Source organism: Monodon monoceros, unplaced genomic scaffold, assembly GCF_005190385.1.
Source record: "Monodon monoceros isolate NGI ecotype Baffin Bay Population unplaced genomic scaffold, NGI_Narwhal_1 Super_Scaffold_21, whole genome shotgun sequence".
In the NCBI taxonomy this organism is placed as follows: domain Eukaryota; kingdom Metazoa; phylum Chordata; class Mammalia; order Artiodactyla; family Monodontidae; genus Monodon; species Monodon monoceros.
In genome coordinates, this window is record NW_021703778.1 from 24778461 (window position 1) to 24792679 (window position 14219).

The following is a 14219-nucleotide window of genomic DNA, read 5'->3' on the forward strand; positions in this document are numbered from 1 at the left end:
GCAAGAATCGAGGCCAAGAGATGTAGAGAAGCAGGTGGCAACATCAATCATCTACCATTACTGGTGGAATTGTAAAAGTGGTGGCATCTTAAAAGATGCCTCAGCCCTGGCTTAGGTTAAATGTAAAACCAAGGAGCTGGAAGATACGCAAACATAGAAGAAGCAGAATCTAGAGTCTCAAGTCTTAGAAATATTAGAACTGAAAGGGACCTTAAGATGATCTTTGATCGATGACACTGGACCCAACCCCTATATTTGAAACTACTTACAAATGCTTTCATGTGGATGATCTCATTGGATGCTCACAAGTTCTGTGGGATAAGCAAGGCAGGCATCACTGTACCCATTTTATGGATGAGTCATTAAAGGATCAGAGAGGAGACGTGGCTTGGCTGAGCTACTTAGTAATAAAACTTGGATTTGGAAGCTGTTTCTTCTGGCTCCCACTTTGCCTCTTCCAAATGGAGAAGCTTTGCTAATCTTGACAACACAATGGAAAGAAAGGCTTCCACTGAATTCTCGGTTGTACCTGGTGCCCCGATGTGCAGCCCTTTGGGCAGATGGGTGCTTCCAAGAGCCATGCCAGGTGACCTGGACCCTGAAGGCCCTTTCTGGGTCCTGGTGTCCTGTGAGGTACCTGTGAACACTCTGGCCTTTGGGTCCTGTGGCTTCTCCAGCTCGTCTCCCTCTGCCTTCACCCCTTCCTGCCCCTCAGGGTGTCTGGCTCTGCATGGCAGGCCTTCTAGACCTTTCCCCTTCTGACTTAGATCTCTCAAAGCTTCAATGACCTCCTCTCTCCCAGCCCTGTAGACACCCTGCCCACTTTAGAGGGTGGATTGAAAATTGAACATGAAGCTTTCCTAGCTTGAGGCCTAGGGAACATTCATTTTTAGAATTGACTAAAATGTACCCTTGCAATCACAGACGACTAGGTATCTCAGCAAGACCAGTTCAATGCGAAAGACCAGGTGAGCTTGGTTTAAGGGGATGTAAAAGAGGGTAAAGCCTGGATTTGCTGGGATAGACTGTATAATTTTAAGAGCCTTTGTTTTCCGTTAGATAAATACGAATAAAAACAGTGATTCCAGATCAAAGGGCTATTGTGAGAATCAAATGATAAAATGCATGTGAAAGAAATTCCAATATTAGATATTATGTTCATGATCCTTCTGAGCTATGTACAGTACTGCAGCTGGATATCTGGCTCCCTAGTGATGACCCTAAAACCATCCCTCAGCCAAATTTCTAGGAGCATACATATGTGGCTGTGAATGATGCAAATATGTTTCATATAGCAGAAACTCAAAATGATACCACTGTTGCATAGAGTGTGGGTTAGGAAATGAACCTGCAGTTTTAGCATAAGGAGTTAAATATGACCTATAATTGGACTTACTGGAATATAATCCATAAGTCACAATGAAAGTGGATTTAATTGAAATGAAGGAACAAGGCAGAAGGGCTGCCTACGGAGAAGACTTAGACGTATTGGAAGTCTTCAGTCCTAATAATGAAAGTGCGACAGCATTCGAGTTAGGATGGGAGAAACAGCCGAAACTGATCTGAATGTGAGACACACATTCACGTATCCTGGAGGTATCCATGCACCTGGTCAGACAGAAACCATCGTTGATGCATTAGTGACAGAGGTCAGCAAGCTGGCCCAGATGCAAGAGGTCAGCTCTGGGGAACACCTGCTAGCAGCATTTCTGCACCAAAACAGAACTGCATCCCATGCTCACGTCCTCTGGCTACTTTACTCACAGAAGGTGAGAAAGCAGCAAAAGGGAACCATTACTTGGGACTTAATTGTAGCTGATAACTCGCTGGTGGTGAGATGGTCACTGGTTGGTGATGAATTCACTCAGATGGCTATGGATTGATAGCAACACGTGCTACACTCGCGTCAGAGCATCACGGCACAGCAGGTACCAAGCAATACACTTTCCACCGTCGTGAAGCTTAGAGTGTAACAAAGGAGATAAACAGTGACGGGACTTTAGGATACGGGTATTGATTACAAGCATCATACAACCACTGAAACCTTTGCTTAAGCAGAAGCTAAGCCTCACTGAGAAAGCAGAACCAAGAATGCAGACCCATCAGAACCAAAGTGGCTCCTCTCTCATTGGCTGGGTTGTTCTTCGGGTTCATGGGGCCTCTGTCTCTACTCTTGGCCGAGCCACTTCAGTCTCTTCTTTTACAGGCTGGTTTTCTGTCCCTCCAAGGGCATGATGGAGGGCGCGCCACAGCAGCCCTACACATCAGACACCCAGCCGAGACGGACTAGTGCCGTCATGTTGCAACCTCTGCAAGTTTTCCCCAAGAAGAAAAGCTGATCCACTGAGTCAGGCCTCCACCTGTGGCTCAATCAACAGGGGCGGAGGAGACAGAGCCACTTGCCAGGCCCTTTGGGAGCAGAATCTTTGAGAAGGAGATTCTGAGCATCTTCTCTTAGAGGAGGTGCAGAACAAGGCAACAGCAATAGCTCTTCTCTCCCAAGTTGTCTTAGCTCATTAAGGAAGGCAGTGGTAGCCACGACCCACCACATATCCTAGACTTAAAGGAGTTTTCACAAAGCTCAGAAATTCACGGCAGATAGAGGAAGAGAAAGCTGGATGTTATATAACCGACTAGAATTCATAAAATGCCACTGACTAAAGTCGATAAAAGTTTAAAGAAACTCATGTCAAGTGTCATTCCTGGATTGTCTTTTTAAAAAATCCGTTTTGCAGGTACAGGAAGACAGGAAAATGGTATAATGGTAGTTTGTGTGGGGGGAAGAAAAAAGGACACCTGGAGGTTGTAGTTTACAGTGAGTTCCATATTAAGCATCGTTGTGATGGAACTTCTGAAATAACTAGTGCAGCCACAGTGCTCAGAGGCAAGAGGACTAGACCGGAAGCTAAGGGTGCCACCGTCACCTGCACCTGTGAGGTGATCATGTACCCGGAAGACACCGGTTTCATTCTGAGAACCATCTTTGAAGAAGAAAATGGACAAATTCGAGATATGTGCAGGATAGGGACCGGAATGTTGCAGAGTCTGAATACCATGCTGTGTGGAGGAGTAAAGGTCCTCAACTTGGTCAAGGAAAGACAAGAGAAAGCTTGGTGTCACTTTCCAAATATCCAGGCGGTCACGTGTGGTAAACAGGCCAACAGGTAAAGTCACAGGGAGGCATAGTTTGGCCCGTGTTTTTAAAATCGTGTCACCACTTACATATCCCTAAAAAATGAAGTGGGCTGCCTTACAAGGATACTGGTTCTCTAAGGACAGAGGAAGTCATTGACATGGTGTTCTGGTAGCAGATGGATTCTGATTCTAGAATTAATCTGGGTTAGGAACAGCTTTCCTTAATTGGTCTTCGAATTAGGTGCAGGATAATTTATCCACACACACAGATACTTAGAGAATGGCATAAAATGAGTATATTTCTAGGCCTTTCTTCCTTTTCCGTTACCCCCAGGAAAGGTACCGGGATAAAGAGCCTCAGGTCTGTGTCTTGTCCATGGTATATTAGCTGCACTCCTTGGCAAGTCAGAAAGGGGAATCAGTAGCAACCGGCCATTCCTTTGAAGAGTCAGTTTTATCTACACCCCTACCTTGGATGGAAGTGGATGGGTGTATGTGTTGTGTAGTACTGAATACCACCCTACACCAGCCCCATGACCAAACACCAGCCCCCATGACATTTCATCACCAGCTTATTCCTTTCCATCCAGGCTTTGTTTCTTGAGGGCCCCTCTTAACACTGAGGGATGCTACTTTGCAGAGATAACGCATGACCTTTATGTGGCCCCACGTCGGCACCTGCTCAGCCATTCATACGTGAAATATGGAGGGAGCTCTGGAGATGGGCCAGGTATTGATACAGAAGATACAGAACTCGGTCAGAGCCAGGCCCAGAGAAAGCCAACCTGGACCACGAGGGGCTGTACTGTACGTCCAGTCCTGGGCAAGAGACGCTGGTCAAGGAGGAAACACCAAGGACGAGAAGCAGTGACCCTGGAGGAGACAGGAGGACCAGCAAAGTACCTACTCATTGCCCTTCAGGCTGTGATGGGACGTGCAAGCCCCCGTCACAGGGCAAGTCCATGTTAACAAAACCGCGTGTTATTAAAGTGAGAATCTGCTTTGTTTTTCAGGGACCTGAAGCTTGATAACATCCTGTTAGACAAAGATGGACACATCAAAATAGCGGACTTTGGGATGTGCAAGGAGAACATGCTGGGGGACGCCAGGACAAACACCTTCTGCGGGACCCCCGACTACATCGCCCCAGAGGTAGGACGCGCCGCTCTGCACCCACCCGTACAACTCCGCCCTCCCGGGGCCAGCACCACTGCTTCTTTCTCCCCTGAAAATCAGAAGACCTTAAACTATTTTCGTTCAGGATGTGTATTTGTTTTTCGGAGTATTTGACAAATGCAGCTGCACCTAGGCGCCGCTAGTGTCGCACTGGGCGTGGTACCCGCGCTAACTTCTGCACCTCGCCAAGGCGTGAGGGACCCAGCAGGCCCTTCCCATCCTGGATCTCCCACCCCGGCCTTAAAATATAGTCGCTCTGCTCAGACCAACCAGAAGAAGCAACTGGTGAAGAGCCAGGCAGACACTGAACAGGCTCATGGGCATCTACCTAAGTCCAGTGGTTTCATTTTGGGACCAGAAAAACCTAAATTGTGGTTTCCAAGCTGCTACTGTGTGAGCCTGGAGAGGTCCCACTTCTCTCTCCTGTTACTGGGTCCCATGGGAGAGACTATGAAAGTTTAAAAACAGCAACAGAGAAAACAAAATAAGCCATTGCTCTCATATTCTGAGCCCCTGGAAGATCAGAGTTTGCTCAGAAAGCATCCATCAACGCCAGCTGCCCACCCCAGGGAGATGAGACACTCCCTTTCCCCTTGGTCCTTCCCGCAGCATAAACTTATCGCGGCTTTTCTATCTTTGGATCTCTCTGAACTACTGGGTGATTGCTCTAAAGTCAGGGGCTGTTTCTTATTCGCTTTCTAAAAACTTTCTTTTGAAATAATTATAAATTCACAAAAAGTTGCCAAAAATAGTACAGAAATGTCACCCATATCTACCCTTCCCCTACTGGTTCCAGCTTACGTAACTATGGTACAGTAACAGAACCGGGACATGGATGTTGTTACAAGGTGTGTAAAGTTTTGCCCCACTTATCGTATGTGTAGATCAGTGTGATCTTATCCACTTTTATATCCAAGGACGGAGCTCAGGGCTCGGCACATTAAGGTGCTAATAGCTAGCTTTTCAAAGAGTGAACGAACAACTATTGATACGTGTGTGAGCGGTGACGGCTGTCTGATGGATAGACAGCGATGGGCCTCCGGTTTCCTGGGCAAAACAAATTCAGCAGCAAATCCCTGTCATAGCCAAAGTAATGTAGCGTCCTCAGTCTAAGAAACAGGAGACTCTGCCCTGTGCGTATGTACTTAGTTTAGATTGCACCTTGGTTAAATTCAAGCTTGGCCTCTGGTCAGCAAGAAATCATGGCTTTTACCTATCCTGTCTATACATGCCTTACGCCAAACCCTTTCCCAGGCAATCCTTCCTTCCCAATTCTGTTTCCTTTGGCATCTTCCAGAATTTACCTTCAGAGACTGGCTTCTCTCTGCAACTTCAATCTCATTCTCTCATCTTCAAGCCTGCTTGTCTTCACACCATTCCACCCCTGGTCCTTTGTTCTCCCTGTACCTTCTCCATGAACAGCTTTATTTATGACTATGATTTCAACTCCCAAATCAGTATGACCGGCCCAAACTTCTTGCTTCAGACCTGTATGTCTGTTTTCCTGCTGAGATCTCCAACTCACTGTCACAGGCCATTCGATCATAACAGATCCCAAACCCACTCTCTGTTGAAATTTCCCCCCCACACACATGCACACACCCTTCTCCTTTATCCCCTTCTGGATGAATGACATACACATTCATCCATCCAGTCACCCAGCCAGAAAACTGGAATCCTCCAAGTCTTCTGCTTCCTTCTTACCCCTCCCAAATCCAAACACCAAGACCTTCTAAATATAGACCTCAGGGGTTCACACATCTGTTTTCATGCCTCCCCAATCTTGTGATTGTACTAAGAATCTCCCTTCTTTTTTGATCCTCAAAATGAATCCCTTTGGGGATTAAATCAAGCTTCTCCAATCCCGCCGCATCTTCCAGTTGCTGCCCTGGTCCAGGCCCTCAGCACCTCTGGTCTGGATCCTGGTGATGCCTTTTTACCCAGACTTTCCTCTCCGTGACCACCCAGCTGCCAGTGCCTCATCTTTACATATTTTCAGACTTTTTGACCATGCTCCCTCATCAGTTAAAAAAGCATCACCGGCATATGTATATTTATTATACATTATCACCAACTAACATAGTCCGTTATCAAACATGCAGAAAAAGGAACAGGCTGAACTTAAGATGAAATAAAGTTTTAAATAACTAAGTTGTATTCTATTAATAGTACATTTTATGCTTTATTAAAATAATGAGGCGAAATAACTTTGTAAAATCTTGGTTTAACCCTTTATGATTCTGCCACTCAAAAGTCTGCTTGGTTTCTTTCAGTTTCTGGTTTTATTGGCTCATAGCCGAGAAAGAGCCCTCACAAAGGCACACTGTAGGACAGATGCTACAGTATGTACGCAAGGCAAGGTTCGTGGCTGAAGAGAGTGGATATAAGTCCAGAATGCACAACAGTGTTTTCTGATTTAGCCAGCTTCCTGTCACAACTAATGAAACGGTCACTGTTTTTAGCTTCGTTATAATGTGACAAAGAGCTGGTACTAGGAGTAAGTAAGATCTCTGCACTTGCCGTTTTCTACTGTACATCATTAGCATGGCCTTCAATCCAAGTCTCTTCTGCAGATAACTTTTTAAGGATGTTCCATTTTGCGAAAATGAGTTTAGTTCAAACAGAACCCACCGATCCCCTTAACTAGGCATGCAACGCAAATGACGCACCTTAGGATAATAAGTAATCGTAATAGTGACGCACCTTACGATGTGCCGAAGACGAATGCTCTAGCCAAGCCACCACCAACTCCTCCCGAGATGAGGCTTCCCGTTCCTCCCTCGGGAAACCTAGTCACTGGTCACATTTCTAAATGAGGGCATCAGTGCCACTACTGGAATTTTTTAAACTTGCATAAATACAAGTTCTAATATTTTCTTCCCGTGTCTCGGCGTTATGCCGTCTGGGTGCTCCCTGGGGTGCGTGCCCTGTTCTGAGGGCTGCTGTTCCACCACGTCACCAGATCTACCTCTCTAACGGGAAGACCTGTCACGCCACGCCTTTAAAAATATTCAGGAAGTCCCCATTGTCAGCTGGGTACAAGCCAAAACCCCAAGAGAAGGTCCTTAATATGTCCTGAGACATCCGTATCCTTCTCTCTCATATCCCTTAGCCATGCCCTCGGAACCCTTGGTCTGATTTACTCCCACCTCCAAAGTCATCTTCTCCCTGAAGGTGCCTCTGGCTTCTTGGAATAATCAATCAGTTGTTTCCTCCTCTGTGCTACCACAGCCCATGTGTAATCCCATTTGCCAGTGAACTGAATTTCTCACAGCTAAGGACCATGATTTATCCACCTCAGTGTCTAGTCTCCTCCTCCACAGCTCAGAGCACCCATCACCTGTTCCGTGAATGACCACACCAAGACATGCACCCCAAATGCCCATCTCTGAACATGTGCTGGAGATGGGGCCTCTTGTCTCTAGACTCTCCCTTTTCCATCAAAATCCCACCCATTTTCCAAAGCTCCACTCACATGTCATCTCCGTTGTGAAGCTTTTCCTTTATCTCACTCACTGACCCATTGCCCTCTCCCCGGGGACCTCAATGATATGGGCGGAGGGCCTGAAACACAAAAAATAAGTGCATTCAGGGCAGCATCAGGAACGATGCATGAAAAAGCAGACTGTGCTCCCTCAAACCAGGGAATAGCCTCACCAGCCCACGTCTCCTGAGACCTTCCCCAAAGCTCTGTGGTTCCCTATGTCACGGTTATAGGACCGAGGGTCTAACGTATAATTGGAGGTCCACGCTCATTTTGACAAAGAATAGAAAATAGTTAAATAGGGAGACACCCTACTTTCCAACATCTACTAGCCACTTAGTAAGTCCAGGTGGAATTTCAGTACATAGAAGCAGCTCCCTGGAGAAAGCAGGAGTCACTCGGAAACCAGAGCCATAGAGGCGTTGGTGGTCACTTGGTTTCTAAGGACGCTTTCCCCGCTGTGCACATCATGTGGTGAGCCATGTACAGACCTCAAATCACTAGCTCCAAGAGGTGGATGGAATTGTAGCTTTCTCTTGCTCTAAGAGAGGAAGAGGGACTCTGACGTGAAGTGGTAACATCATTATTATCTGAATTATTTGAGTAAAGATGGGGAGAGAACAGGACAAAAGACAGCATGGCCATAAGAAGGCACCAGGGGCTGAGATAGAAAAAGAGCCACTCCGGCCATTGTTTCCACACCAATTTTCTTTTAAAATACAGACTAATTTGAGCATGAATTAGATCGAAGTTCAAATCCTGGAAACATTATAATAGAAAAGGAACACTATGTAGTAAAATCCCAAAAGACCACGGTCCAGAACATAGCTTTCAACTCACTAAGCAGGCAACCTTAAAGAAGACCCATAACCTCCCGAGGTCCAGTCACCGTCCTTTGTTAAATAGGGATAACAGGACCTACCCCCAGAGGTTCTTATAAATAAACACCACGTATGGGAAACACCCAGTACACGTCAGCAGGCGTTTGCAGACATTCTGTTCATACAGTGTATAACTGAGTGTGAATCGGCATTTTGCTTCTTTCTCCTGACTTAAGACTGAAATTCTTTACTAACATCCCCTAGCCTTGGAAGACTTAATTTCTACCTCAGCTGTCTCCTGTCCTTCCAAATTTCTTTCCATTCATCCGCCAAACGAAATTGCTTACCAAGATGCGATGCTCAGAGCAGCTTCTGGTTGCCTTGGGCTCCCTCTTGTGGCACATCCTGGGAATTGCGTGTGAACCGGGCCCCACTTAAGGCCAATGTACCTGAACTAAGACTGCGCAGTGTGTGCATCTCTATTTTCTTTATCATTCTCCCTGGGTCTACTTTTACACTATTCCTTAAGGCTAAGTTTTTTTTTTTTTTTTACTTTAGAATTAACCTCAGTATTCAAACATTGAGTTAAGGCCGGTAGATAGCATTTTTATACCGGAAGTCAGCGGCAGACTGCAAAATTCTGTTTGCAGCTTGATCTTTATTTTCACAAATATCTATCAGCTTGTTATCCTAGTCTCTCTTGGCATAGTCACAAAATTTGACTCTTCGTAACCGTGACTAGTTAGGTTTAAGGGGTGGACTTGGTCAGACGACCCCTTTGGCTGCTTGATTAGCTACAGAACTTTATGCAAAGACTCAAGACCACAGAAGTCCATAAAACACATGGGTTTGATTTAGATATTTACCCCAGAGGCACTGAAGGGCTTAGATACACATCAGCTCTCTTAGGTCTGAATCTACCACCCATGGGCTCCCATCACAGATAGGAAAATGAAGAGCTGATGGTACAATTTAGTTGTTTTGCTTAAGGCCAGAGGGGGGAAGAAAGATGCTGAAATTCAAAAATGTTGCTTAGCTTTGGTACTGCCCACTTATTTCTACCTAATCATTAACTTCACAAAAGCTACAGTTTTCAGTGTAATCTTTGCTAAAACCATGCACTGTTCTTCATCAATTATGTCCTGAGTGGCCTTGAAAAGTCCATGCAGGGTTTTCAAGTCAACCTCGTTTTGATTAATTATGTCTCTGCCTTTTGGTCCCACAGATCCTGCTGGGTCAGAAGTACAACCATTCTGTGGACTGGTGGTCCTTTGGCGTCCTTCTCTACGAGATGCTGATAGGTCAGTCACCTTTCCATGGGCAAGATGAAGAGGAACTCTTCCACTCCATCCGCATGGACAGCCCCTTTTACCCACGATGGCTCGAGAAGGAGGCTAAGGACCTTTTAGTGAAGGTAAGACGTGAAGTCAAGGAGACCTTTGTATGATTAGTGTTAGGTTTTCTGATCAGTGTTCCCATTCATTTCTAAATTCTGATTTATACATCGTAAACAGTAACTGTGTCAAACGAGATTTAAAGAGGATGCTCACCATCTGTTTTAACTGAGGCACCAGTAGGATGAACATTAGAAATCAAAACGAGCATAAGATAGACCCTCACGTGCATAATTTACAAAAGAAATGCCCAGAAACCAGTTCCATGACTCTTGAATGGCCTTGCTTTGAGATGTAATTGGTCTGTTGAACAAACAACTTTGGGCTTAAAATTTGTTTCCCATAGTCCCTATTGAACCTATTCAGTCCACCTGAAACTGTAAAATTCCTAGAAGGCACCATAGACCGTAACTTCATCAGCATCAGTCTTAGCAGTGTCTTCGGGGATCTGACTCCACAAGCAAGGGAAACAAAAGCAAAGATAAACATATGGGACTACATCAAACTAAAAAGCTTCTGCACAGCAAGCGAAATCATCAGAATGAAAACTCTGGAGGGGACAAGATACTTGCAAATCATATATCTGATAAGGGATTAATATCCAAAATATATAAAGAACTCATACAACTCAACAATAAAAACAACCCAATTTTAAAATGGACAAAAGAGGATCTGAATAAACAATTCTCAGACATACAGATGGCTAATAGGCACATGAAAATGTGCTCAACGGCACTCATCAGGGAAATGCAAATCAAACCCACAATGAGCTATCACCTCACACCTGTGAGAATGGCTCTTATCAAGAAGAGATAATAAGTGCTGACGAGAAGGTGGAGAACAGGGAACCCTCCTGCACTGTTGGTGGGAATGTAAATCAGTAGAGCCACTATGGAAAACAGTATGGAGATTGCTCAGAAAGTTAAGAATAGAACTACCATACACTCATATGGTATTCCACTTCTGGGCATTTATTCGAAGAACATGAAGACACTAGTTGGAAAAGATCTATGGACCCCTGTGTTCACTGCAGCATTATTTACAATAGCCAAGACATGGAAGCCACCTAAGTGTCCATCAGTGGAAGGATAGATGAAAATGTGCTATATATACACAACGGAATACTACTCAGCCATAAAAATCCTAGAGGGTGTTAAAGTTCGTGAAATAAGTCAGACAGAGACAAATACCATGTGATTTCACTCATGTGGAATCTAAAAAAAAAAAAAAAAACAGGGAACACACACAATAAAATAAAAACAAGCTCACAGATCCAGAGAACAGATGAGTGGTTCCCAGACGACTAGGGGTTTGGGAAGATTGGGCAAAGAATGGGTGAAGGGGGTCAACGCTATGGTGATGGATGGTAACCAGACTTCGGTGGTGATTACTCTATAGTGATTATAGTACTGCACACCTGAAACTTATCATTAAAAATCTTCCCCTGCCCTTGGATGAAGACTTGGATAGGATGTGTAACTTTCTGCTCACTCTTGGGGAAAAGACAAACTTCTTGTCACTCCTAAGTCATGAAACACTGTCTCAGCTGAGAAATTAAAGCTGTTCAGTCCAAGATATAAGTCATCACATCAATCTTAACTCAAAAGACTCCCGCTCCCTTTCCTCTGGCCAAGTTCATGGCTGAGAGCCACTCGCCTTGGAGAAGGGAGTATGGTCATAGTGTGTCTACCACATGTACGTTCTCTTCCTCTCCAGCTCTTGGGTTTCTGTTTCAGACCAAACACACAGAGAGGCTGGAGGAATTATAAGGAGGAAGGACTGCTCTTATACGGCTGAGGGGCTTCCTGCTCTTTGAACCTGGTGGGTTTTAAAGCCAAGGCTTTGGGACCTCCCTGGTGGTCCAGTGGTTATGACTCAGCACTTTTCACTGTCGTGGCCCAGGTTCAATCCCCGGTCAGGGAACTGAGATCCTGAAAGCTGCTCAGCGTAGCCAAAAAATTAATAATAAAATAAAATAAAGCCAAGGCTTTGTATGGGATTCCAGCAGGTGTTCTGGAAATACCTATAACTGGGAACATTTTTAGCTGAAGCTTTTGACGTACAGGCTGCTCAATCCATTCCACAGCCCAGCTTCTGTACCAAACTCTAAGCCAGCAACACTCCACCCCAACGAGACTCATTGCCTGCCGAGTGGGCAGTCTCACAGGCAGTCCTTCAACTGGACGCAGACCAGCTCTCCTGCCGTGTTCCCTACCTGCGTCCATGGGAACACTGATGTATGTTTCATCCTGAATCCTTGACTGTTACCATCTTAGCAGCAATCTCCAGAATTTACCAGCAAAGCCGGAGTCACACACCACCCATGATAACCCAGGATCAATTAAGAATTTGGCACCCAGAGCTACAGATGTAAACCAGACTCCAAGAATCACTAGCCATAAACCAGGAGCTCCCAGGGCAAACTAACACAGAGACAGAGGAAGCACCTGAAAGCCATCATTAAAAATTTACACTTTAAGTCCCAGTTTACCTTTTTTGAAGATGCAAAATGCCATCTACAGTGTGATTGTAACAAGTTGTAAAAAAAAAAAAAAAAACAAAACAAAAAACTCATGCTAATTACATATCATAGTAAGCACCTACATTTATTGAGCTGTCCCAGCAACTATGTGGATCAAAAAGACCTACAAGTGTTACCAAGGCCCAGAAAATCTAAAGTGGACCGAGAATACAGGCGTTTTGAACAAAACAGCGTTTTGATTTGTGGCAACTCATATCAGCTGGCTAAAAAAAAGTCATTTAGGGAAATAATTTTTAGCCCTGCTCTTCTCACAATGAAAAGGGGGCTCGGATAAGATCTTTCAACATCAGACGCTGTCAATGAATTTTAAATCCAAACTTACAGGATTACCCAGCCCGTCTTTTTTCTCATGAAGAACTCAAATTTAAAGGGCATAATACACTTCTAGCTCTCTCATACAGCTATCAGCTTGTCTAGGGTTATCTGAAATGTTGCAGCAACTGTGGACTCCTCCCTAAGGAATCAAGATCTTGAATCTGAAGGGCTGACAAAGCCCCAGGAGGAGACCGAGTCCAAGGCTGATGGTATTTAAAAATCTGAGCCAGTACCCCTCGGCTTTCACTTTCCAATTGATCCGAACAAGCAATAAACTTAGAAAACTCCACAAACAGCCAATTAAATTCACTTTTAATGACTGGATAAAACATCTATAAAATGAAAGCTAATTTAATAATTAACCAATTTTAAAAAAGAGAGGACCAGAGTAAAAATAAGTTAGCAGGATGGGAACTTAAAACAATTTTGCTTTCCATAAGGGCAACTTCAGGCATTGTTACAGTTGCTATGTTTCTTTTAACTGGCTCTTGGAAGGATTTAATTGAGGTATGTTAGTTGGCTCTAGCTGCCACAACAAAATATCATAGACTGGGTGGCTTGGACAACAGAAATTTGTTTACTCACAGTTCTGGAGGCTGGAAGTCCAAGATCCAGGCCCAGCAGGGTGGGTTTCTGGTGAGAGTCCTCCTGGCTTGCATACGACTGCTTTCTGGTGTGAAAGCTCTGGCATCTGCTCAATCCATGGCATGAAGGCTGCACTCAGAAGGCCTGGGCCATCAAAACTCACTGGTTAAAGGAAAGGAGGAAAAAGCTTGGGGAGCCTGGAGGCCCTGCAGCCACCATTGCAACCGACCTTTACCTTAATGCTGAACAGCTGTGCCTCCCAAACCCGGCTCCTCCCAGCTCAGCAAAGGGAGAACACCTGGCAAGGCTGTGGTGAAGGCTTAACTGGGACCAGGTGAAGGTAATGGAAATAAGTTCAGGGAAAGACGCTGGGAGTGGCGGTTTCCAAAGGAGAGGAAGACTGGGGAGGAGGAAAGGATTTCTTCCAGTTGGAGGAGAAAAGTTGCAAAGTCATGTGTGTGTGGAATATTATGCAGCAATTAAAAGGATGGAACTATTGACTCATACAGCAACTTGGATCACAAGGGCATTAAGCAGAGTGAAAAAAAAAAAAAAAAAAAAGCCAATCTCAAAAGGTCACGTACCATATGAGTCCACATATGTATTAACACTCTTGAAAGGACAACACTGTGGAGATAGAAAGCAGATCAGTGGTTGCCGGGGGTCAGGGGTCAGGGGTCATGGAGGCGGGGGAATGACTGTGATGGGGACCCCAAGGGAGACCTTTGTGGTGGTAAGACTCTTCTGTATACTTTTTGTCCTGGTGG

At 44.9% G+C, this 14219-nt stretch overlaps 1 protein-coding gene across 5 annotated transcripts in view; it reads left to right on the forward strand.

Moving 5' to 3' along the window:
* Nucleotides 1-14219, forward strand: part of PRKCQ (protein kinase C theta) — a 152173-nt gene that overhangs the window by 122937 nt on the left and 15017 nt on the right. For all 5 annotated transcript variants that reach the window (XM_029239778.1, XM_029239782.1, XM_029239781.1 and 2 more), the window contains 2 exons: nucleotides 4149-4287; nucleotides 9842-10030. In XM_029239778.1, coding sequence (XP_029095611.1) covers nucleotides 4149-4287; nucleotides 9842-10030 — 328 coding nt within the window. The remainder of the gene's footprint in view (nucleotides 1-4148; nucleotides 4288-9841; nucleotides 10031-14219) is intronic.